Below are 24053 nucleotides of genomic sequence, written 5' to 3' on the forward strand. Positions count from 1 at the left end.
TAGATGTTGTCGTGGAATGCATGATCCTTTACTCTTTGTTAAACAACCTTACATGTAGGTTACTAGATTAGATCATGCCAACACATTACAAGGGATCAAATCTCACTAATGACACTAGTTTACTTGATGCCATTGTGGAATACACTGGCACACACATGACGGTTATAATCTCCATCGAACAATGTTGCAAACGAGATGAGATGCCACACGACAATGTTGGGGTGGAATGGGTGAGCTTCTAATCTTAGCAGCAGGGCGAAGCTTTTCGAGAGATGACTAGATGCCATTAATGAAGGGAATGCAGGCTAGAGGAAGTCAAAAGGTTGTTGACGTCTCTTAACAACATGGACCTTGCGTATGATTCAACAAACATTGATCCCTACGGAGGCTAGTGTGTACAATCGGCCGGTCGGTGAATCTCCGAGCAAACAGAGAGAGCAGAAGACCCATCGATGGATGTGAGCTTTTTTGGGTACAATCGGTCGGTCAGTCTCCGAGCAAACGGAGAGAGCAGAAGAAGAACCATCGATGGATCTGAGCTTTTTTGGGTACATACATACATTGCTATTGGCTCCCCTCTCTCTCTCTCTCTCTCTCTCTCTCTCTCTCTCTCTGCGTGTGTGCGTCTCTCTCTCTCTCTGTGCGTGTGTGCGTGCGCGCAATACATACATACGTCGGGGTTCCTTCCGTCGCCATTGTCGAGCTTGCTTGCTTCCATCACATCACGCCTCGTCTTTCCTCTCGGGCTCCCTGTTCCTTCTTCCTCCCTCCCTTGCTTCCTGCTGCCTTTCCGGATCCGCATTTTCGAATCTTCATTCCATTTCCCAGGTTCGCAAATCTGATTTCTAGATTTTTCATGATTTCGCTGCTCCTTTACTTTTCCTTCATTGGTTCATCACGTTTGCATAAAGCCTCTGAGCTTTCTTATAGGAAGAAGACGAACGATGGATTTATTTACTCAGAAGCATGTATTACAATATTGTAGTTGTAGCAACAGTGAAATGTTTCTCTTATTATTGGCAGAAGAAACTAGATCATGATCTCATTTATTGCTTACCTTGCCCTTAATGGATAGTATTGCTTCTTCTGAAAATCACATTATATTCTATGCGGATGTCAGTGGTTCCTCATAATTGTTGTGCTGTCATCGTTTCTCAGTCAAATAATCGGTTTTCACGTATCCATGTATTTCACGAGAATCATTTCCCAATCTCAGTGCTCTATAATTGTTGCATTTCCTTGTTCCATAGGTTCATCGTTTCTCAAGGAAAATCAGAGCTTTTCAGCCAGCCATGGTTTTCATGAAAAATCATGTAGATCTCATAATTATTGCATGTCTGTGTTTGCAGTCGTTTCATAGACTCATTGTTTTTCAGTGAAAACATCAGAGATTTCCGTGAAGAAGATGGATCCATGATGTCATGCGAGTCATACAGATCTCAATGGTACATAATCTTCCATTTTTCAGGTTTGCAAGCATTCCATAGAATCACTGTTCATTTCCAAGTTCCTTCATGGCCAGACATAAACTCGGATATTTTCAAGAGGCCATGGATTTCATGAGAATTGTACTGATCTCAGAATTACATAATTGTTGCATTTCCATGTTTGCCAAATCTCCATAGAAATATTGTTTTTGAACGAAAATCAGAGCTTTCCAACAGCTGGTGGAGCCATGGATCATGCTGATTTCGGAGCATAATAGTTGTAACAGTGAAAATGTCATGGGAAATGCTTCCTTCTGTACCAGAAGACAAGGCTCTTTGGATCATGTATACAAGAAAGAATGTGATCACACATAGAGATTGAAAATGAAATAAGAAATGTTATCTTCCATAACAGAAGCAAGATCAAAGAAGAGGTTTTAACAGTATAAAAATGAGATGTCTACAAGAGTGAATGTGAGTACAAATAAGGATTGCATAACAGGAATTCCTGGACAACCCCTACCATTACTAAAGAACCATTGCTAAACATAGAAGTACCTCAAAGTGAGGGACTAATTTGTGGATGGATTAAGTCCCAGATAATAGAAACTCTCAATTAAACTGAGTGATTTTGAAAGAGCCATTGTTAAAATCAGAGCGATTCTAAAGTAAAGGACCCCATGATTTAAGGCTTAGATCAGAGGAAATCTGGACAAAAACATAACAAATTTTAAAGAACCATTACACGATTAGAACAATTCTCCAAGTAAAAGACACTTCTTTTGCTATGGATCCTCTTTACGTGGCCTCCAAGGAGAAGGAGAGGGAAAGGGAGAAGGAAAAGGACAAGGAAAAGGATAAGGAAAGAGAAAGGGAACTAGAGATGGAAGCAGCACTATACACCAATTGTCTTCTTTTAGGGTTAGATGTGTCTATCCTAGGGCAAGGTGGTATGCCGAGATCAGGATTATTCAGACATTCGAACCCTCGAATGGGTGAAACTCTCTTGCATTTCTTGCTCAGTGCTCTTCGAGGTCCTGCCCAGTCTGCCAAAGTGAGTGAAAAGTTTTTCTTGTTCTTTCAGCAAACTACGTACAATTTCTCTCTCTCATTCTGATAATTTTTCTGTTATAATTGGTGTTGTGTACAGGATTTTGCTGGTGTGTGGCCTATTTTTGATGCAGGCCAATCTAGAGATTTTAGGAAGGTAAAGTCTACTAACTTTTATTTTCATTATTAAAGTTCATGCTAGTTTAATTTTAACTTATATAGTCCAGAATATATTTACATACAAACAGGAGGGTATGTTCATCATTCATATTTTTATGTTGACTTAATCACTTGTAGATAATTTACGTCGTTTTGTTTGTAGATTGTACAAAATCTTATAAACGAACTTGAAGCACAAGGGGCATTGCCAAGAAGCAACTCTCGGGTATCGTCACTTGCAACTTGTTGCGGACCAAGGTATAAAATTTAAATGGATATGCACTATATACTCCTTCAAAATATAAGCATAACTAAAATTTAAATGGAATGAGATGTGAAATATAAGTATAACTAAAATTTAAATGGAATGAGATGTGAAATATAAGTATAACTAAAATTTTAATGGAATGAGATGTGAGAAATAACAATGATGATGGTGATGTATTAATGTGCATGTCTATGTATTAATGTCTTCAAGAGGCTAGAATTGGCCTATGAGACAGAACAAGAGATTACATCTTAAAATGTTGTGTTGCCGTTGAGAACAACGAACCTAAATAATTATAACATAATTAGCATAACTTCGTAAGGTACCAGAGAATCTCATTGGCTAAACAGTTAACATTCTAAACTTGGTGAACTGAAACTTTTGCCTTCGAAAGACCTCCAACATGGGCTGATCCAAGATCGAGAGGTTTCTAAAGAGAGGGAAATGGCTTTAATGTTGGGTAATAATGATCTTTATTTATCAATGACAAGGATGATTGGGTCGTGATCGAAATGGGTGCGGCCTATGTGTACTACAAATTGCTATTGCCCAATCTATTGTATCCCCCTTTTGAGTGTTGTGGTCAAGACCCTAGTTGTGTAGCAGGAGTGATGGAGCTAAAGAAAGTTGTGATGGTTTTTTCTTGACAAGTTGTTGTGGTCATGCTGAACTTGACTTTCAACAACTTCTCTCAATATCTCTGGACTTCTACTGTTCTAGCAATACAGTAGTCCCAAACACTGTTGGACTTTGTATTCCATTACAGCCTTGTTGGGAAGAGATGATGGTATCTCCTTCTTTATGTCTTTTAAGAAAGAAGAAAAGATACGTTACCTTGCAAGTGTTGTGATCAAGACCCTAGGTGTGTAGCCCTTGATTGACTTTAAGCATTAGAAGTGATGGACCTAAAGCAATCTGTGATGGTTTTATGTTGGTGAGTTATTGTGGTTGTATTGTCATCATTCTACCACTTGTCTCTATGTCGCTTGAGTTCTAGCAAGAGCAGTCCCAGACACCATTAGTCGTCGTATTCCCTTACCTTGTGTAATGGGCCAAAATTGTGTTTGAAGAGGCGGGGGCATCTCCCTCTTAACATCTTTTAAGAAAGAAGGAAAGGAAGATCCATTAATTTATTTTAAGAGGCTAATATGGACTCTAAAACCAAACAGGAGATTACATCTTAAAATATTGTCTCATCTTTGAGAACAGCACCAAATAAACATACCTAAGTAAAAAAGTAAATTCAAATAGAATTAAGATGTGACTAAAGAATCTCTTCATCTATATATGTAATATTCTCAAGCCAGATATATTGTATTTTTTGTCTTCGAAAGATCTCTAGCATAGGTTGATCCAGAATGGAGAGTCTCCAAAATTTAGGGAAGCACTTGTGATGACGGGAGATAATGGCCTTTATTTGTTGATGACAATGGGGATGAGATCATGATCCACGATGCCATAGCCTACCTATGTGCATGAAAAATTGCTATTGCCCAATCTTTTGTAACCCCTTTGCAATGTCCTGGTTGGGCGCCCATTTATGTATACCTTGATTCACTTGTAGCATGAGTTGGAGTGATGGGCCAAAGAAGGAAGTGATTGTTCTCTGAGCTTGTGTGGCTGTTTCTCAACAACTTTTCCTTGTACCCCTTGAGCTATAGCAAGAAAAGCCCCAAGTATTGTTGGTCCTCATATTCCGTTACCTTGCATACTGGGCCAGATGATATCTTAAAAAGGCAATGATATCTTCCTGTTATTTCATAAGAAACAGCACCGTGACAAACATAATGTTCTTCAGATTCCACTCCCAGATGACACAATTAGCAAATTCTTTCTTCTAGAGGTATTTGTGCATATATGCCTACCTCAATCTCTAACTTATGCGATGAAGTTCGCAGCTGCCCTATCACACTGTGCAGCACATAGGATAGATGTATGTGCATATTAGAGGACCTGACGATGAATCCATCCTCTGACGCGTGTACAAAGTGAGCCTTATAGTGGGTCATTTTCCTACAAAGAGATGTTGTGGGGCTGATCTATTTTATTCTGTTCAGATCAGTTCGGATCACACTATTCTTTGACAAGTGTATCTGAATAGCCACAACTTAGTTTGTGACTCTTGGAACTGCAAATGTGCATGTTGTCTTTCAAGAGCAACCAGCAGCTGCATATCCATCAGAGAGTTGAGCAAAAGCCCTCTCCCTCAAGGAGAACTGAGGCCCTTTGAATGTTACTCCTAGGTATGTGAAGGATTGTGTGCTTTCCTTCTCCCAAGAAGAATTCTGGTTCTGATATTGTTGCCCATGCTTGCGTGGTGTTAAAACACCATCGTTTTACTTTTATCTACCTACAAACCATTGTATAAAATAGTTTAAAGGCATTGAGATTTCTTTGTAGTCCTTCCAAAGTGTCAAAGATAATCACAATATCATCAGCATATAATCATATTTGTATGGCAATATGCTCTTGAACCGCCAAATCTCTCTATGTAATGTGACACCTCATCTATATACAGACCATAGAGAGTGGGTGATTGGGCTAGCCACAGCCTCCATCAACCCTTGGGAGACCACAAAATTCCTGACACGGATTCATACAGTGCATATATTCCTCATTGCATATTGATAGGAACTCCAAGGGCTTCTAGTCGTTGCACAGGTTGAGCACGTGGTATTATGTCAGGCTTTTTGGAAATCCATGAAGCAGCAATAAATACTCTTATTATGGGCTTTGCCCTCCTCAATAAGGGCTTGGAGGGTCAATACATGATTGAATTTTGTGAATCTCTTCTGAAAGAAGAAAGAAAGAAAAATTAACATCTTTTAAGAGGCAAAAAGGGCCTATAAGCGAACAAGAGGTTACATCTTAAGTATGAAAGAAAATGTAACTTCTTTTAAATGTCCAAAATGGTCTAGGATACCAATCAATACATTGTAAAATATTGTCTCATCTTTGAGAACAACAAAGCAAATGAAAGAATGAAGAAGATAGATTTAACTGGATTATCTGGAGGCAATTAGAGAGCATGAACGTTTCCTTTTCACCACTTCAAGAAGGTTGATTGGGATGGACCATGGATGCTTGGTTCTTTGTGAACCAAAAACCTTTTTTTGAACTGAGAACAAATACTTTGATTGATGACCAGTTATATTTGTTTGAAAAGTTTTGAGGGATTGGAAAATAAGAAAGTTTGAAAATCAGAGAGATGGGGATGAGAAGTGATTCCAGATGGCATGCCCATCCTATAAGGCCAAACTCTTTGTATGGAGTTGATTCTTACATTACATTGTGGTTTCTTTTTTTGTTTTCTCTGTACAATGTCACCCAAGATAGTATTCACACATTGTTCATTTTCCAATTAACCATCATTTGTGGATGCTTTTTAATTACTTGAGTTTCTTTATCTCTATTTTAGTGGGGATTTTGCTCAACTGAATTCATCAATAGCGTGTCATCAGTACTATTTTTTAATTTGATTATCTTTGATATTGGGGATTATTTCATGATTGGTAGACTCACAATGCATCCCTTTTTTATGCTATGGCACTGTGTGAAATGCTAGAAATATTGAGAATTGGCTTGATAGGCATATAGAGTTACACTCATAGAGATGTATATGTGTCAATAGAAAGTTTCTATTACATATGAGAGTAGCTCACAATGGTAGTCCTCCCATGCGCTCACACCCTAGAGCATAGATGGGATCTAGACTAATCGACTACATAGTTAGTTGACACAGATAATAGTCGCAGCAGCCGTGCAAGAGAAATAGGGCGTATACTTATGGTATGTTTGATCGTATTGTCAAATTAAATGTGCAAGTCAATTGATGGAAGTGAGGATATTCCTTTTTTCTGTCAACTGACTTGTGGTTTAATATGACCTAGCTCCATGGATGCAAGCTAGTTCTAGTTAGTAATTATCTTAAAGTCAATGGCACATACTTCAAGACTAAGTATATCTTAACCTACCAATAGAGAATATTCTTCTAGTCAACCTGACTAGTCAATCTCATTACCCTACTTCCCTCTTTCGTAAATACATTTTGTTCTACTCATTTACAGTTTCTCACATTGACACCTCATATGGTCAGGTTGCACAATAGCTACTCATTTGGGCTGTTATCACAAAATGTTGACTCTAAGAATACATTTGGCGATAAACTGACAACTTGGGGGTGATCATTGACCATATCTTACAAGTATTTGTGGAAGTATTTGTGGCATCAATGTGTGTGCTAGGACAGTGAACCAGTCATCCAATGTGAATAAAACTTCATACACTGTTGAATTACATACTTCAGCTATTCTTGAAATAAAAATATAGGCTTGTTCATGGTATCCATGTTTTCAGATCATACAGTATACTCTGCATACATGGCCTCACTTCGATCATATAGTATACTTTGTGCGCCACATGTGTGTGCATTAAAACATCGAACTAGCATGATACCTTCCATGCTTGCAAATCTCAAAATTTATGATAAAAATTAGTTGGTAGGGAGATTCCCCACTTGGTGCAAACCTCAAGTATGCAAGTAAAAAGTAGTGCCTGCCTAGTTGCATAGTTAAGGCATAGAATATTGTTTTTTCTACCTGACTTATATAAGATTCACATGGTTGTAACTTTTGGTCCCATAGGATACTTTTGCTGTTTGAAGATGCTAATATGACACTTCGCATTATTTCTAATTATTTGCATTCACATATAATATGATCCTGCATCTTTATATATGACCTGAATTTGGTTTGACAAATCTCATCAATGTGATGTAGCTACTCCACTAGATAATCTAACGTGTTTGCCTGTGGTTAATACACTTACTCCCATCATTAACCTCATTCTTCTGTAGTCTCTTGCCTAGAAATTGGTGTGTCCCAATGACATAATGATTTGAGTATTTCTGAGGGTCTCCTCAAACTATTCTACATCTGTTCTGAATTGCAATTCCATAGGTCAGTTAAACTGCAAGGTCTCATAGGCCATACACTGTCATCGGAACCTTCCCCTTTGTCTGTAGATTGTCCACTTCCTCTGTTTCCTTGCCTCAAGTATGTGTAGCGTCTGACTCTACAGTGAGCCACTTCTGTGGTTGCAAGCTCCTTATAAGTGTATTTCTTTTGTCTTTTTGAGGGCTCCTTATAAGTGAGCCACTTGTGATACTCTTTGTTCCGTTGATAGAAAAGAACTGATGACTTAGAAGGATTAATGAGGATGATGAGGCCATTTTCAGGTTGATATGGTTTGTATATATGACATAATCCTTTCTGCATGTATCACACAATCCATGGAGTTTGTATTATGTTTGGTATGCTGATGAAGGCTTGGAGAATTTGGTTTTGCTCATGACTTCTAGGAAATTCTCTCAATGCTGCTATAGTAATAATAATAATAATATTCACAGATATGTTTGGCCCAAAGCCCTATTTAACTTTGCTGAGAGGCGTTATATTTCTTAACTTTGCTGAGAGGCCCAAAGCCCTATTTAAAGAGACAATCATGCCATGCCACTTATGTCATAGTACATTCCAGTGCAATGCTATGCATGGTGTTCCGCTGATTCCATCCTTTGCTGGAACAATTAGCAGATACAATCTCCTACAAGAAATATCTGTCCCTGACATCTGCATATGGGAGAGTTTCCTATTCTCCATTTCACATGTCAAGAACTGAAGAATATTTATGATCCATACAGCAACCGCCATTATGAAGCGTAGACGTGTATCTTTTCAGGTGCAAAAGAATTAGGTTAGACATGGAGATAGGGAATACAGACAGATTTTATCAAATGACTGCATTGGGTGATCAGCGAGATGTGCTTGATTATTTTCAATACTTGCAGCACATTCTTTTGCCTTAAAATCTTTGCACATTAAGATGCCATATTGATATTATTTTGACTTGGAGTATGTACTAGTCGGGCAGGGATTCTTTGTCAAGGGAGTTTGTCGTTCTGCTGTCAAAATATGATCATGGCCAGTAACGAGAATTATATTCAAATTTCAATTATGGTTTATAATTTAAATCCTTAGAAATATGTGACTTGATCAATTTAATCTGTTAAATTCAGTTTTTTTACCATTAATTTCTGGGTTTGAGAATGGATTTATATATGAATCATGATGGCTGTTGCAGATTTGTGGAGCTCTTGTGGCAATTATCTGCTCATGCCTTACGTGAAGTTCATAAACGAAGTTTTCCATCGGACGTGTCAGCAAATCCTTTGCCAACATCATTGACTGAAGTTGCTCAGTGTAACCATGCTTCAGCATTGCTGACTGTGACAAAGGTGCACCACAAGAGATTGTTTAGAAGGAAAAGGATTATGAGTCTATGGCAATTATTTAAAAAAAGTTGACGAAGATATATTCTACTCGGGAGATAGTATAATTGCAAACTTTGATTTCATGAGTAATTCTCATTTTCACTGAGATTTGATGCACGTGTCTTTCTTTTTTTTGGTATTTTTCAAGAAAAGGTTCTTCCGCAGGTTCAGAAATAAAACTGGCCAAATTCCAGATTGTTGATAAGATGATTTTAAACAAATAAAAAGAAGATTTGTATCCATATAAGAGGTTGTGATGATGAACCCATCCTCTGATGTGTAAAAAGGTTGCCTTATAGTGGGCCATATTCCTACCAAGGGATGTTAGGGGGCTGATCCAAGGTCCCCAGTTATCCAATTTCATTATATCAATTTGGATCACTCTATTCTTTTCCACTTTGGTTATGTCAGATGGGGACAATCCAAGCTATGTTGGAATGGGGGTAGTGCATTTATGCTTACTCCTAGGTATATGTAATTTCATCTGTGCGCCATCTTTTCGTCTCCCAAGAAGAATTCTGGTTCTGATGTCATTGTGTTAACACCATCACTTCAGTTTTATCCAGGTTTATCAATGAACCTTTGTTGGTGCAAAATGCTTTAAAGCTTATAGATGTCTTTGTAGTCCCTGCAGAGAGTCGGAGATCAACACAATGTCATTAGCATGTAGTAATATCACTAAGCATGCTCCTGAATGGCCAAAGCTTTCTAGGTAATGCAATACCTTATCTACATAGAGACCGAAGAGAGTGGGAGATGGTGAGCATCGGACCAGTAAACTACTTAAATGACATGAAGGCAGTCATAGATCCTAGCATGCTAAAGTATTAAACATGAATCAAAGATAACACAATATGAAGCTGGTAATGGTTTGTATAGGCCATTTCATATGTTGAAAACAAAATGTGTACTACCCATCCTCCACCTACAGATACTAAAATTATGAAGTGTAGAACTGGGTTTGCTTTGTATTTATCTAGGAAATAATTCTCTTGTATATTAAAGTAGAGGTTCAGTAAAAATATTCTATGTTTTGTTGGTACTTTAGTATTTGAATACTGGATTATAGATAAATATCTTGATTTTAACATGGGATATCTGAGTTTTAGTTTTATTCAGTCAGTATATAATATTGCAGGCTAGAATTGCACTGGAGCGTCGACGTTTTCTTGATGATGCTGCAGCAGTTGTTCGCAGACAAGCAGTATGGTCAAGTCTTGCACACGATATGACTGCTGAATATCGAGCATTATGTGCAGAAGAGGTGTCATTCTCATGCAAATACTCATACACCAGCTGCTCTTCCATTGTTTAAAATGCTTTTTTAACGGATCCTCTTTGTCAGGCATATTTGCATCAAGAGTTGGATAAACTTGAGGAACCTAAAAAACTGAGAGATAGAGATTCGCAAAATAGCTCTGAAAATTCTACCGAAGAGCGTAGGTTGCTTTCTGTAAGCAGAGCAACTCATCATTGGGATTCTTTACTCAATCATACAGGTGCTTGGCCCCAGTGTGAATTATGGCCTTGTAGGGTTTGTACTTTTAAGTAGCTTTTTGTTATCGAGTACATTTTTCTGAGTTATATCATATATGCAGCTCAGCATGAGAAATTAGCATCTGGACCTATTGAGGATCTGTTAGCGCACCGTGAACACAGGTATAAAACTACTCAGAATAAAAACTCAGAAGTGAACAACTCTAAAATGCATAACTGTTATACAAACCTCCAAATGTAGTAAGTAATAACATGCCCACTAATAATTTAATATGTTGGGTAATTGATGGCACAGATATCGTGTATCTGGACCAGCTCTTCGAGCAGCAATGGAGAGAAGTTCTAGTATCTCTTCAAATGACGTGTTATCCTTTAGATCAGATGAAGTTGCTGGTAGTAAAATTGATCAGATGACATCAGGAGAAAATGATACTCATGCTAATGGAGAGTTCGAAATGACTGTTAGCATACTTGATGACAAATCACTTAAGGGTGTTGCATCTCTTGATGTTGCTGAAGTTTTGAGGCGTTGGACACATTCTTTGCAGCGAATTCACAAACAATCTCTTAGACTGGTACTGGTTCTGTAGGGTTGAATTTATAATTAACACATGTTTTTCTTGTCTGGTTTAAGAGTTAATAATGTCCGCCAGTGAAATGTTTTTATTCTTATATGCATCATCTTGCTTTCCTGTTTTCATTAAATCTACTATAATCCTCGTACAAATAATATTGACATAAAACATCAGTAGAGATCAGTGCAGGTTCTCTCTTTAGATTTTCTATTTTAACCTTCCTAAAGGGTTCCCATAAGGCACAGTTTATATTCTTAGTGAATGATTGGAATTTCTATTTTCTATCCTTTTATCTTTTGAATGTAGGCCATGACCATCTGGGTCATAGTCTCATTGCCCTTGTCATCACAATTAAAGGCCATTATCTCGCAACAGTGAAGGTGCTTCCCTTGCTTTGGAGATCTCTCCATCTTGGAGCGGTTTATGTTGATTTCTAGTTCTCAGATATGCTGATCCTTTATAATTATCTATTTGATTGTATTTAATTTGGCTTTTTGTTCTCTTGGAGTGGCCCATGTTAGAGATTTTTCAAAGACAAGTTTTATTATAAGTTTAGAATCATGTTCTCAGATAAGAGTGGATTCTTTAGTACCATATTATTAGTAGTATTTATTTAGATTTTTTGTTCTCAAAGATGAGAAAATAGTAAGATGTAAGATCATGGTCTTACAAGGCTTTGGTTCACTATGCAAGATCATGGAATATAAAGACCAGCAATGCTTGGGACTATTCTTGCTAAAACTCAAGCGACAGAAAAGTTGTTGAGGGACAGCAATACAACCACAACATGTCATCAACAAAGAATAATCACAACTTTCTTTAGCCACATCACTACTTATCATACTACAAGTCAATGGTGGACCACACAAGTGAATTCTTGACCAAGACACTCTAAAAGAGCTACAATATGAGATACCATTGCCCCACTATAATATGAGATACCATTTCGCAAACCATTTTATGAGATACCAACGCTTCTTCAAAGATGGCTTTCGCCCACTACCTACGTAAGGTAATAGAATATGAAAAGCAATGGTTCTTTCTTTCATGTCACAACTTTCCTCAACACCATTGCTTTTTCTCATTCTACAATTCAATCAAGGGCCACAGAAGTGGAGTCTTGACCGAAACATTTGGAAGGTGTTACAATATGTAGATTTAGCAGCAACAATTTGTGCACATATACAATTCAATCAAGGGCCACAGAAGTGGAGTCTTGATTGAAACATTTGGAAGGTGTTACAATATGTATATTTAGCAGCAACAATTTGTCTCCATCGCCTTTGTCACTAAAGGTTCTTCTTGAATGCGAGAGCCATCTCCATTTTTATCGGCCCCTGATGGAGATCGTTTGAGGAGCCCAGGATATGACCTATGCAAACATGGGAGCATCCCCAATGGTGACCAAGGCATTATTCTGATCAGTGGCTGGTATCTAGTGGATTTGAGATTATGAGGCATATTATATGTAGCCCTTGATTGGTTGTAGCAAGAATAGGAGTGATGGGACTAAAGAAAGTTGTGGTTATTCCCTGTTCATGAGCTTGTGTGGTTGTATTGTTGTCCTTCAACTTCTCCTTGTATCTCTTGAGTTCTAACAAGAACAGCCCAGGCACTGTTGGTACTCATATTCCATTACCTTGTACAATTGTGGTTAAATAGGTAATGGTATCTCCGTCTTAGTTCATAAAAAGCAATATAGCACCAAATATAGTATCCTTAAGATTTCATACCCTGATGACACAAGTGGTAGATTCTTTCTTCCAAAGGTGTACATGCATATCTCTCCCTACCTCAATCTCTAATTGATATGAAGAGGTCTGCAACCACCCTATCGCATTGCACAACGTACTTTAGATGTATGTGCACATAAGAGGGCCTGATGATGAATCTATCCTCCAATGTCTGTAAACATTGTGCCTTAATATAGTGGTTCGTCTTCTTACCAAGAGATGTGGGGCCAAGTTGATAATATAAGTTTATCCAAGTTGATAATATCAGTTTGGATCACTGTATTTGTTTCTGCTTGGTCATGTTTAGATGGGGAAAATCGTGTTGAGAATAAAGGGCCATCGTGCCTTTTATTAGTGCACGAGTGTGAACACACTCGTAGCACACTTTCGACTTGTATATACATAATATCTAAAAACCGAAAAAGAGGTACACTCTTTGTACCCAAGACATCGTGCATCTCTCTCTCTCACTCAGACTCTCTCCCTCTCTGTTTTTGGCCTAAACCATAATACTCGTGCTACCTTCAAACTGGTATCAATGCTGGGTTTAGGGTTTTCTGCAGAGCAGGTCACGTTTTTTGTAGTGCAGGTTTGGTCCTTTGTTTGGGCTAAGAAATCATGACTAGTAGCAGTGATAGTAGCCACCTTATGCACATCAAGAAGCTTGAGGGTGCACATAACTTTGCAGTATGGAAAAAGCAATGCTACAACATCCTATTGCAAAAGAAGCATGCAAAGCCTATAAAAGTCAAAGGGGTAAAGCTTATAGATATGGACCAAGATGATTGGCAAGAGTTAAACGAGCTTGCACGCTCGACTATTGAGTTGTCAATCTCTGATGCCTTGCTTTTTAATATCGAAGGTTTGGACCCCGCCTATTCTATATGGACTAGACTAGAGGAACTGTATGCCCAAAAGACGGCAGCTAGCAAAGTTTATTGACTTAAGAACCTTATGGATTTGCGCATGACAGAGGGTACACCCATGTCAACTCACCTCAGTAAGTTCAAATCCATTTTCAACCAGCTGGTTGCCTTGAAATTCATCATTGATGGTGAGTTTAAGGCCACGTTTTTCCTTTGCACCTTGCTAGAATGTTGGGATACTTTCAGGACTGCTATGAGCAATTTAAATGCGATGCTTCTTTATGCCGATGTAGAGAGTTCTCTACTCATGGAAGAGATGAGCCGGTGAAACAATGCATCCAATAAGTCCTCTAGTGCGTTGCATATGAGGGGTAGGTCACAACAAAGAGGCAAATCTGATAGTTATGGCCGTAGTAAATCACATGGTAAAGATGTAGAATGCCATCATTGTGGCAAAAAGGGTCATTTTAAACGTGATTGTTTCAAATGGAAGAGAGAGAAAGGAAAGGGCAAGAAGATAGATGATTTCATAGAAGAAAAAAGAGACATTCAACCGAGGAAAGGAAATACTAAAATTGAAGAGGTGAATGTAGTCACTCATGATAGTGATAGTGGAAATGATGTACTCTTGGTTTCATCATGCCATAGAGAACATGCTTTACTTGCAGATACCGATGGTGACATGCACACTTGGATACTCAATTGTGGTGCTTCTTTTCATGTCACCCCTCATCGTGAGTGGTTTTCAAATTACATAGGGGGTCGACATGGTGTTGTCCATCTTGGGGACAACTATGCATGTGAAATTGCAGGTATTGGCATTGTGCAATTACAGTTTCAGCATGGTTCTGGTTTCACACTTCAGCATGTACGGCATGTACCTCAGCTTAAGAAGAGCTTGATTAGCACAGGACAGCTAGATAATGATGGATTTCACACAACCTTTGGTGATGGGAAATGGAAGATTTGTAAGGGATCTAGAGTTATTGCCAAGGGTAGTATAAGTGATACTTTGTATCCTCTCCATGTATCTAGTGTGAGTGACCATGTTGTTGCCATAACTGAGCAGCCTAGTGTTTCTTTGTGGCATGGCTGGTTGGGACACATGAGTGAAACTGGTATGAAAGTATTGTCTCGTTTGGGTTACTTGCCATGTCTTCATTATGCTGATTTTGAACATTGTGATCATTGCATTTATGGTAAACATGTACAAACATCTCATAAAAAGTCTCTTTCGCTGAAGTCGTCCCCGCTTGAGTTAGTACATTCAGATGTATGTCAGATGCTAGGGCTGTCATTAGGGGGAAAGAAATACTTAGTCACTTTTGTCGATGATGCTACACGGAAGGTATGGGTTTACACTATTCGTAGCAAGGATGAAGTGCTTGACAAGTTTCGAACATTTTTGGCATTAGTTGAGAATCAAATTGATAAGACACTTAAGTGTCTTCGCTCTGACAATGGTGGGGAATATGTGTCCAAGGCTTTTCAAGCATTTTGTGACAGCAAAGGGATAAAGAGGGAACTCACTGCCCCTTGAGCGTATGAATCAGACTATTCAAGATAAGGTCCGTACTATGCTGTCTCATGCTGCGTTACCCCATGGTTTTTGGGCAGAGGCTGTTATGACAGCTGTTCACTTGATTAATCGGTCACCTAACAGGTCTTTGGGAGGGGGAATACCCCAAGAAGCGTGGTTGGGTAAGCCACCTTCATATGCTCACTTGAGAGTGCTTGGCTGTGAGGCTTTTGTGCACATTCGTAAAGAAGAACGCAACAAACTTGAGCCAAAGTCTTGCAAATGTATTTTCCTAGGATACAGTGACGAGGGTGAAATGGGGTATAGATTGTGGGATCCCGAGAAAAGGAAAATAGTACGCAGCAATGATGTTATCTTCCGGGAAAATTGCATGCATAAACAACCCGAAAAGACTGAGGAAGTACGTAGGGTTGTATTCCGAGAAGAAATACCTTTTAGACAGGAAAATGTGCCCGCTGTACAGCAGCAAACACCTGCTGTAAACTTACCTGCAAATGCAGAAAATGAGGTTGGAAATGATCAGCCAGCCTTTGCCAATAATGATGAGCCACCAAATGTGCAGGAACAGCTAGAACAGCAAGCTGTCAATGCTGATTTGCAGGCTGAAATGCCTGGACTGCAAATTGAAAATGATGATTTGCAGGCTCAACAGCTACCAAACAATGAGCATTGGGTTAGGAGATCGTCTAGAGTTACTAGAAGGCCTGACAGATTTGATCCTGATGCAAACAGTGTGGCTGATTATGTCATGGTAACTGATTGTGGCAAACCGACTTGCTTCAAGGAAGCAATGGACAGACAGGACAATAAGAAATGGTATAAAGCCATGTTGTTAGAGATGGAATCTCTTGAGAAAAATGACACTTGGGATTTGGTGCAGTTGCCTAAAGGGCAGAAAACACTTCCATGCAAATGGGTTTATAAAATTCAGGTCATTTTTGATTCCTCGCCAAAGTACAAAGCAAGATTGGTTGCAAAAGGATACAACCAGGGATATGGAGTTGATTTTGATGAGATCTTCCCGCCTGTAGTCAAGATGACTACATTAAGAATAATTTTGGGCTTAGTTGCAGCTGAAGATATGGAGCTCATACAGATGGATGTGAAGACCGCCTTTTTACATGGCGATCTGCATGACGACATATATATGCAGCAGCCTGAAGGTTTTGTTGCTAAAGGCAAAGAGAAGATGGTTTGTAAGCTCAAAAGGAGTTTGTATGGGTTGAAACAAGCACCAAGAGAATGGTATCATAAATTTGATGCATTTATGCAGTCTCAAGGTTTTCGTAGAAGTCAAGTGGACCATTGCTTGTACACCAAGAAGGCAGGAGATGGCAGCCTGATTATCTTGGTTTTGTATGTTGATGATATGTTGATTGCTGGCAAGGATATTCATGCCTTGGATTCATTGAAGCAAAGCCTTCATGGCAGCTTTGATATCAAGGATCTTGGTGATGCAAATCACATCCTTGGCATGCGAATACTCCGAAACCGGTCGAAAGGGGTACTCTTTCTATCTCAGCAGGAGTATATCTCGAAGGTTTTGCAGCGTTTCAATATGTAGGGGGGGAACAATTGGGGTTCCATTGCCTCCATATTTGAAACTTAGTGCAGAAGACAGCCCTACATCTGATGATGAGAAGGCTGAAATGGCTAAGGTTCCATATGCTTCAGCCGTTGGCAGTTTGATATATGCGATGGTTGCTACACGCCCTGATATTGCCTTTGCAGTGGGAGTGGTTAGTAGCTACATGGCAAATCCTGGCAAAAAGCATTGGGAAGCGGTGAAAGGTATTATGAGATACCTCAAAGGCACAAAGGACTTGGGCACTTGCTTTGGAAAGCAAAAGGCATCTGTCGTTGGTTTTACGGATGCGGGCTATGCTGGTCACGCAGACTGCAGGAAGTCTACTTCTGGGTATGTGTTTACTTTCACAGGAGGAGCGGTCTCTTGGATCTCCAGACTACAGAAGTGTGTTGCATTGTCTACTACAGAGGCAGAGTATGTTGCTGCCACTGAGGCATGCAAAGAGACTTTATGCCTTTCATATCTAGTGAGAGATCTTGGCATTACAGAGTTACCTATTCTTCATTGTGACAGCCAAAGTGCTATCATACTAGCTCGGAATCCCGTCTTTCATGCAAAGACGAAGCACATAGAGGTGAAGTATCACTTCATCAGAGATGTACTTGACAGCAAGAACATTGAGCTTGTCAAAGTACATACAAATAATAATCCTGCAGATCTTCTCACGAAGGGTCTTCCAGCTGAGCGATTTGCTCATTGCCGACAGATGATGGGAGTTGGATAGATGTATGTAGTTCAGCTTTGTACATACTTGGACTTAGCTGACTTTTTTTTTTTTTCTTCCTTCTCACGGCACATTGCCTTTAGGTGGGAGGTTGTTGGGAATAAAGGGCCATCGTGCCTTTTATTAGTGCACGAGTGTGAACGCACTCGTAGCACACTTTTGACTTGTATATACATAATATCTAAAAACCAAAAAAGAGGTACACTCTTTGTACCCAAGACAGCGTGCATCTCTCTCTCTCACTCAGACTCTCCCTCTCTGTTTTTGACCTAAACCCTAATCCTCGTGCTGCCTTCAAATCCAAGTATATGGGAACGGGGGTAGTGCATTTAATGAGTCATTGCTATGTGAACTTTATTGATGCTAATGACACTTTGAATCTATCCTCCAATGTTTGTAAAAAGTGTGCCTTATAGTGGTTCATCTTCTTACCAAGAGATACTTTGGGGCTTGTCCATGTTCTTCTGTATCCAAGTCGATAAAATCTGTTTCGATGACTCTATTCGTTTTTGTTTGGTCATATTTAGATGGGGAGAATCCAAGTTACATTGGAATGGAGGTAGTGCATTTAATGAGTTATTGCTATGTCAGCACTTTATCGATGCCTATGACTCCTACTAGCTGCACAGAACATACCATTATAGTGAACTTCAAGAGCAGAGATCCCATGATACCTAGCAACTAGAAGACACTCATGATTGGCCATTACTTGGGCCAAACTATATATGGTTTGATCCTAGATTCAGAATTGCATGTATGAGTAGAGAGAATTTGCTGCCATTCATCTGTAACATAACATTAAATATAAATGCACTACCTCTTTTCTGTGTAGCTTGGATTGTCCATACCTGAACATGACCAAAATCGAAAAGAGTAAAGAGTGATCTGAATTGATACCATTAAATGGAAAGAACCTGGATCAGCCCCACATCTCTTTGTAGGAAGATGGCCCATTTATAAGGCATTCTTTCTATACACATTGCAAGATAGATTTATCTTCAGACCTTATATGGAGCACACCCGTCTCATGCGCTCCATATTGTGACAGGGCAGCTATGAGTTTTAGATAGGCAGACATGTACACAAACCATTGTTTGGAAGAAATCTATGTTTACCATTGTGATGTTTTTTATGAATTACGAGGGAGATACTCTTGTCTCTTCAAACAATGTTCTTTATGGACAATAAAAATTCTAATTCTTCAAACAAATGAGTCAAGGTCTACATAAGTAGGGTATCGATGCAATGCCCAAAAGGGGATATCATGGATCGGATCAAACAATGCTTTGGTTCACTACTCAAGGTAATGGAATATGAAGACCAATGGCGCTTAGGACTATTCTCAGTAAAACCAAGTGACATAGAGAGAAGTTGAAGAATACAAATGTAATGGCTTATGAATAAAGAACCATCCCAACTCCCTTGAGTTCCATCACTTCTTCTCATGTTACAAATGAGTCAAGGTTTACATAAGTAGGGTATCGACTCAATGCCCAAATGGGGATACCATGGATCGGACAATAGCAATGTGGTGCATGTAGGCCACATTCATTTGGATTTGATCTCCTCATCCTTGTTCTTGATTGTTAAAGGTGCATCCCTTGCTTTAGAGACCCCTCCATCTAGGATCAGCTCGTGTTGGAGATCTTTCGAAAGCAAAAGTGTCAATCCACATAAGTTCATAATGTTAAGTGTTTAGCTAACGAGATTCTCGGGTATATTAGGCAGTTCTTTGAGTTTGTTCTCAAAGATGAGATAACACTTAACATGTAATCTCTTGTTTGGTCTTATACGCCATTTTGGCCTCTTCAAGTGTCATCGCCCAATGATTTGTCAAAGGTTGTGGCTAGCACAATTGGCGCCATCACATGTGCTTACCTTGCTTTGGACACCTCTCCACTCTGGCTCAACCTATGCTAGAGCTCTTTTGAAGACAAAAATTACAATATATCTAACTTGAAAATCTAATATGTACTGATAACAAGATTCATTAGTCACTTTTTATCTTATTTACTTTTTTTACTTTGTAACATTTATTTTGGTTTGTTGTTCACAAAGACAAGATATCCCTTGAGATGCAATCTCTTGTTTGGCCTCTTAAAAGTGCCGTGTAGGTACTTCCAATGGGTTGTCAGAGGCTGTGGCTAGCACAGTTGGAGTAAAAAGGTTTGTTGATAAACATGGATAAAACTAAAGTGATGGTGTTTAACACCACTCAAGCATGAGTAACAAAATCAGAACCAGAATCCTTCTTTAGAGAGGGAAAGGTGGTGTACACATGCTCCTACACATACCTAGGAGTAACATTTACAGAGCCTAGGTTCTCTTTACAGGAGGCTGCTTGTGCCCGACTCTCTTGTGGATATGCAGCCCTTCATACTCTTGGAGGACAATGTGCACATATGCAGTTCCAAGAGCCACGAACTAAACTGTGGCTATTTGATACACTACTAACACCAACTCTTCTCTATGTAGTAGAAATGTCGGAACTGAGTCTTAACAAGGCAAATAACTGGAAAGATTTAGAGAAACCTTTCTTCTCAATGATTTCCTGCATGATAAGGAGCAAAGCATTAGTGGCCCATGATATAATCCCGGTAGAGATGGGGGCAGCCCCTATTATCATCGGGGAATTAGTTCGATCGTTGAACATTATCCAATGACTTCTGGATAAATGCCTTAAGGTTGGCACTTATGTCGTCAAAACAACTTGTTGAACATTGAGATGTTCATTGTTGGTATGCTGAAGTGCTACAATGGTTCGAGTCACATGACATTACCGTAAATCCACTAGCCCCATTCCAATATAGCGTTGATTATCTCCATCTAAACATGACCAAAGTGGGAAAAAATAGAGTTATCCGAACTGATATTGTTAACTTGGAAAACAAGCTAATATGGACCAGCCCCAAAAAATCACTTGGTAGGAAGATGGCCCACTATAAGACACTGTTTACACACATTGGAGGATGGATTCATCATCAGGCGATTTTATATGGACATATGTCTATCCTTAGTGTTGCAGAATGTGATAGGAAGCTATGAACCTCCACATTTATTAGAATATTCTTTGTATCATTTGTATAATGTTTTGTTCTTTTCTCACTTCTTTTTGGCTTCCTTCTCATGCTTCTAAAATCATCAAATTTATGTAACCTTTATTCATGTAAACTCACTAAAATTACCAATCTTCAATGATATAGTTAACCCAAAGTTCCTTATTTCTTTACAGTGAAGTTTCTTGGTTGCAAATCAGCTTTGGCATGGCATTCAATGGATGATGTATGCATGAAACGTTTATGTTTTTTACTTGAGATAACTGTAATAGAAGAGTGTATCCTTTCTGTGGATGTAAGACTGTTTCTGATCTATGGATTATGTGATTGTCCAGCTCAGAACTTCTGATATATTTTATATTTGCTTCATTGTATCTTATTGAGTTGTTCTTGTTTTTAACTCTGTAAAAATATAATTTCCCCATCAGTTAAGAATAAAAACTGCCAAAGCGCTACACCCTCCATAATGTGATTTTGAATGAGGTTGCACTTGTTTCTTCATGTGTCCATTAGGGAAAATCAAATGATGGAGCAGGTCCAGATATAATAAGAGACACTTCTGATGAAACTGGAGAAAGTGGACATGCTGAAGCATTGCGAGCTACTGTTGCTGAACATAAGCAACATCTAGCGAACATTCAGGTCTTTTGAGATCTGCATCACTTAATTTTCTTTCTGGAGTTTCAGTGGTGATATAATTTGGTACAAAAAAGAATATCTATATATTTCTGACTTTTGCTATTTTCTTGACAGACTCTGATTAGGCAGTTGAAAGAATCACTGCCTGGCATGGAAACATCAATTGCGTCACTTAGAGAGCAAGTGAGTCGGACAACTCCGCTCATGGTTCCTCCAACTTCACTATCACTTCCTGAGAGAATGGTATGTCTTTAGCTGTAACATTGAAATAAAGGCATATTCACCTTAATTGATTTAGCCTGAAGAAACTAATATAACATTTCACGAAAGCTCATCTATCTAGTTCACGGCATTGTTGAAGACTATTTTCAAAAGGTTAAATAAATCATGTGATTTCAGGATGACTTTATTGGTCATGGCACTGACACTTCTTTAAAGGCTAGCACATCCCATTTGGAGTTGACGCCAGCAAGTTCCTTATCAAAGCTGCCTCACATTTTCTCATCTTCTTCTCCTACAAAGACAAAGACTTCACAACCACAAAGAACCCGCACAACAGTGCATAGTGCAAGACGAATAGAATCCTCCAACGGTGATCGTTCAGATAGCCTAGTTCCTACACATGGGTTAATCAAAGTAGACCTTCAAGGTTGCACAACCTTTTCATCTATATGATATAAGAGTTACTAGATTTTCTTCACATTTTTACCTCTTAAAAGGCGTTAATATAACTTTCTTTCTTTCTTGAAATGCCAGGTGAAAAGGAAGATAATCTTACATCCTTGAGACAAGCTGTTCATATTGCTGCCTTATCAGCAAGTAGGCACCCGGTTGAGGAGATAATAACCGAAAGAAATGATCATGGCACGGAACATTTTTTCACTCCAATACTGTCAGGTGATATGCTTACAAACGGACATTTAGCCTCAAATTCAGTAAAAAGCACTGCTAGAAAACTGTCTCCTAGGACCCCACAGGAGTATAATGAATATCATGGCAAGTCTTTACCAGATACACTAGCTAGAGAACAAGATCATAAAAGTATTGATGTCCAGGATCTTCAGCAAAGAAGTTCCAAGCCATCCAGCAAATCACTTAACTCCAATGGTTTTTTAAACAAGACTCCTGCTATATCAGTCTCTGAAGCAAAAGCTGAAATTGGATCTGAAAGCCTCAGTGGTGAATTTGTACGGCCATTTTCTCCACCGCTTCTTACAGAATTATCATCATTTACGGAGGGATATGATGATCTACTGGGTATGTGTACTTATAACTGACATTACTATTTGGGAAAATTTCTTTTTATTTCCATAAATGCCCCTAAGTTTTTGTTATCTCCCAAGTGTCCCTAAAGAGATAAAACAATGGAAGAATCGACACTGCTAAAATTGCACACATAATTGGAGAGTGGGTGAATTGACAGTGTAACTGGTCTAATAGAGCATATAACTGCTTGAAGGGGTGTTAACCAGGGGCATTTGGGAAAATAACAAAACTGTGCGGGCATTTGAGAATACGAAGCAAAATTTGAGTGTATTTTGGAAAACAAAATTGCTTTGGAATTTTCCTGATGACTATTACGAAACTATATATATGCTAGGAATAACTTTGCTAACAAACACTAGTGTGACAGGAGCTGAAGATTTTCTGCTCTCTGATGTGTCTTTGGAGGGAGTTTGGTTTAATCCTGCAGGGTGATTTTTGCGTTTCCTGGAGTGATGATCTCAATTATATGGCTTGCCTTGTATTAGCAAAAAGGGGCCTATTTGATATTTGTAACATATGGACTTTTGTGCTGTCACAAGGTTTTATGCGTTGTGACCGGATGCAAATCACCAGTTGCTTTTTTCTTTGAAGAGTTTTTTTTTCATATGAGAAAAGCCCCTTCATTGTAAAGGAAAATTAAGTATCAATAACTCTTTCGAGGTTTGTAAGCCAGTTGATAAAAAGGAAGCAGCTATTTGTGTTGTATTCATTACTGAATTGTGATATTCTTTTTCAAATCTATTTTCCTTGAGACTATATCTTGTTTTTTCTTCCTGCCTTTGGTTTTTTTTTCTGATCACTACGCATTTCACTGCTCCACTAGAAATTCCCTCTGCCCCTACACACGCTAACCCAATAGTTTCCTTCACATGTCCAGGGTCGAGCCGCAGGATATGCTAATGGACATAAGAAACCACTTATTGACTAGTCTCTTTCATTAAATTTGACTAAGTTGAACATTTCTTTTATTTGTCTTTCTCATTTCATGCAGAAATCTAGGTATATGCCAAATGCATTTTCGTTTGTCAGATATTGGTTACCGTTGAGGAAACACTTGAATAGACATTCAAATTTTGAACATGCCAATTAGATTCTCTTTGTGGGTATCTATTTCTAAGTAAAAGCGTTATTGGGTGATTCAGCTATTGAGTAATGGAGAAAAACTTCATTTTATGTGTTCATAGAGCAATACCATCATGGATAAACGTGTAGTCTTATGAAAATTCATTGATTAGGAAAAATTTTGAATAAATTTCTAGCCTTCCAATATGTTGAGGGAAAGAATGAGTGGTTGGTCTAAATAAGGATGTATTTCTTTAGACAAATGAAGAATGGAA

The 24053-nt window shown here is 38.7% G+C and overlaps 1 protein-coding gene across 6 annotated transcripts; it reads left to right on the forward strand.

The window, feature by feature from the left end:
* Window positions 1-716: 716 nt before the first annotated feature.
* On the forward strand, window positions 717-23472 carry AUG6 (HAUS augmin-like complex subunit). Of its 6 annotated transcripts, none has more exons than XM_087316675.1 (15): window positions 728-828; window positions 1377-1445; window positions 1665-2481; window positions 2578-2634; window positions 2800-2894; window positions 9043-9196; window positions 10371-10496; window positions 10578-10731; window positions 10831-10891; window positions 11025-11304; window positions 21325-21453; window positions 21565-21693; window positions 21850-22099; window positions 22207-22707; window positions 23084-23472. In XM_087316675.1, the coding sequence occupies exons 3-15, from the start codon at window positions 2215-2217 to the stop codon at window positions 23146-23148; spliced, it is 2268 nt and encodes a 755-aa protein (XP_087172801.1). In that variant the 5' UTR covers window positions 728-828; window positions 1377-1445; window positions 1665-2214; the 3' UTR covers window positions 23149-23472. The 6 variants fall into 6 exon arrangements, with proteins under 6 accessions (XP_087172802.1, XP_087172801.1, XP_087172798.1 ...); XM_087316674.1 differs by having other exon boundaries at window positions 757-828; window positions 1350-1445; XM_087316673.1 differs by having other exon boundaries at window positions 813-828; window positions 1251-1445.
* Window positions 23473-24053: the final 581 nt, after the last annotated feature.

The sequence above is a fragment of the Azolla caroliniana genome, unplaced genomic scaffold (assembly GCF_043228905.1).
Source record: "Azolla caroliniana isolate FFs.n. ecotype wild unplaced genomic scaffold, voAzoCaro1.0.p SCAF_3, whole genome shotgun sequence".
Taxonomy (NCBI): Eukaryota; Viridiplantae; Streptophyta; class Polypodiopsida; order Salviniales; family Salviniaceae; genus Azolla; species Azolla caroliniana.

What these genes read in the sequence shown, in the direction of transcription:
- AUG6 (XM_087316676.1), top strand. Translation starts at nt 2,215, where the DNA reads ATGGATCCTCTTTACGTGGCCTCCAAGGAGAAGGAGAGGGAAAGGGAG. An exon ending in AATCAAAGTAGACCTTCAAG is followed by an intron (nt 22,100 to 22,206) that starts GTTGCACAACCT and finishes TTGAAATGCCAG; the next exon opens with GTGAAAAGGAAGATAATCTT. An exon ending in GGGATATGATGATCTACTGG is followed by an intron (nt 22,708 to 23,083) that starts GTATGTGTACTT and finishes CTAGTGTGACAG; the next exon opens with GAGCTGAAGATTTTCTGCTC.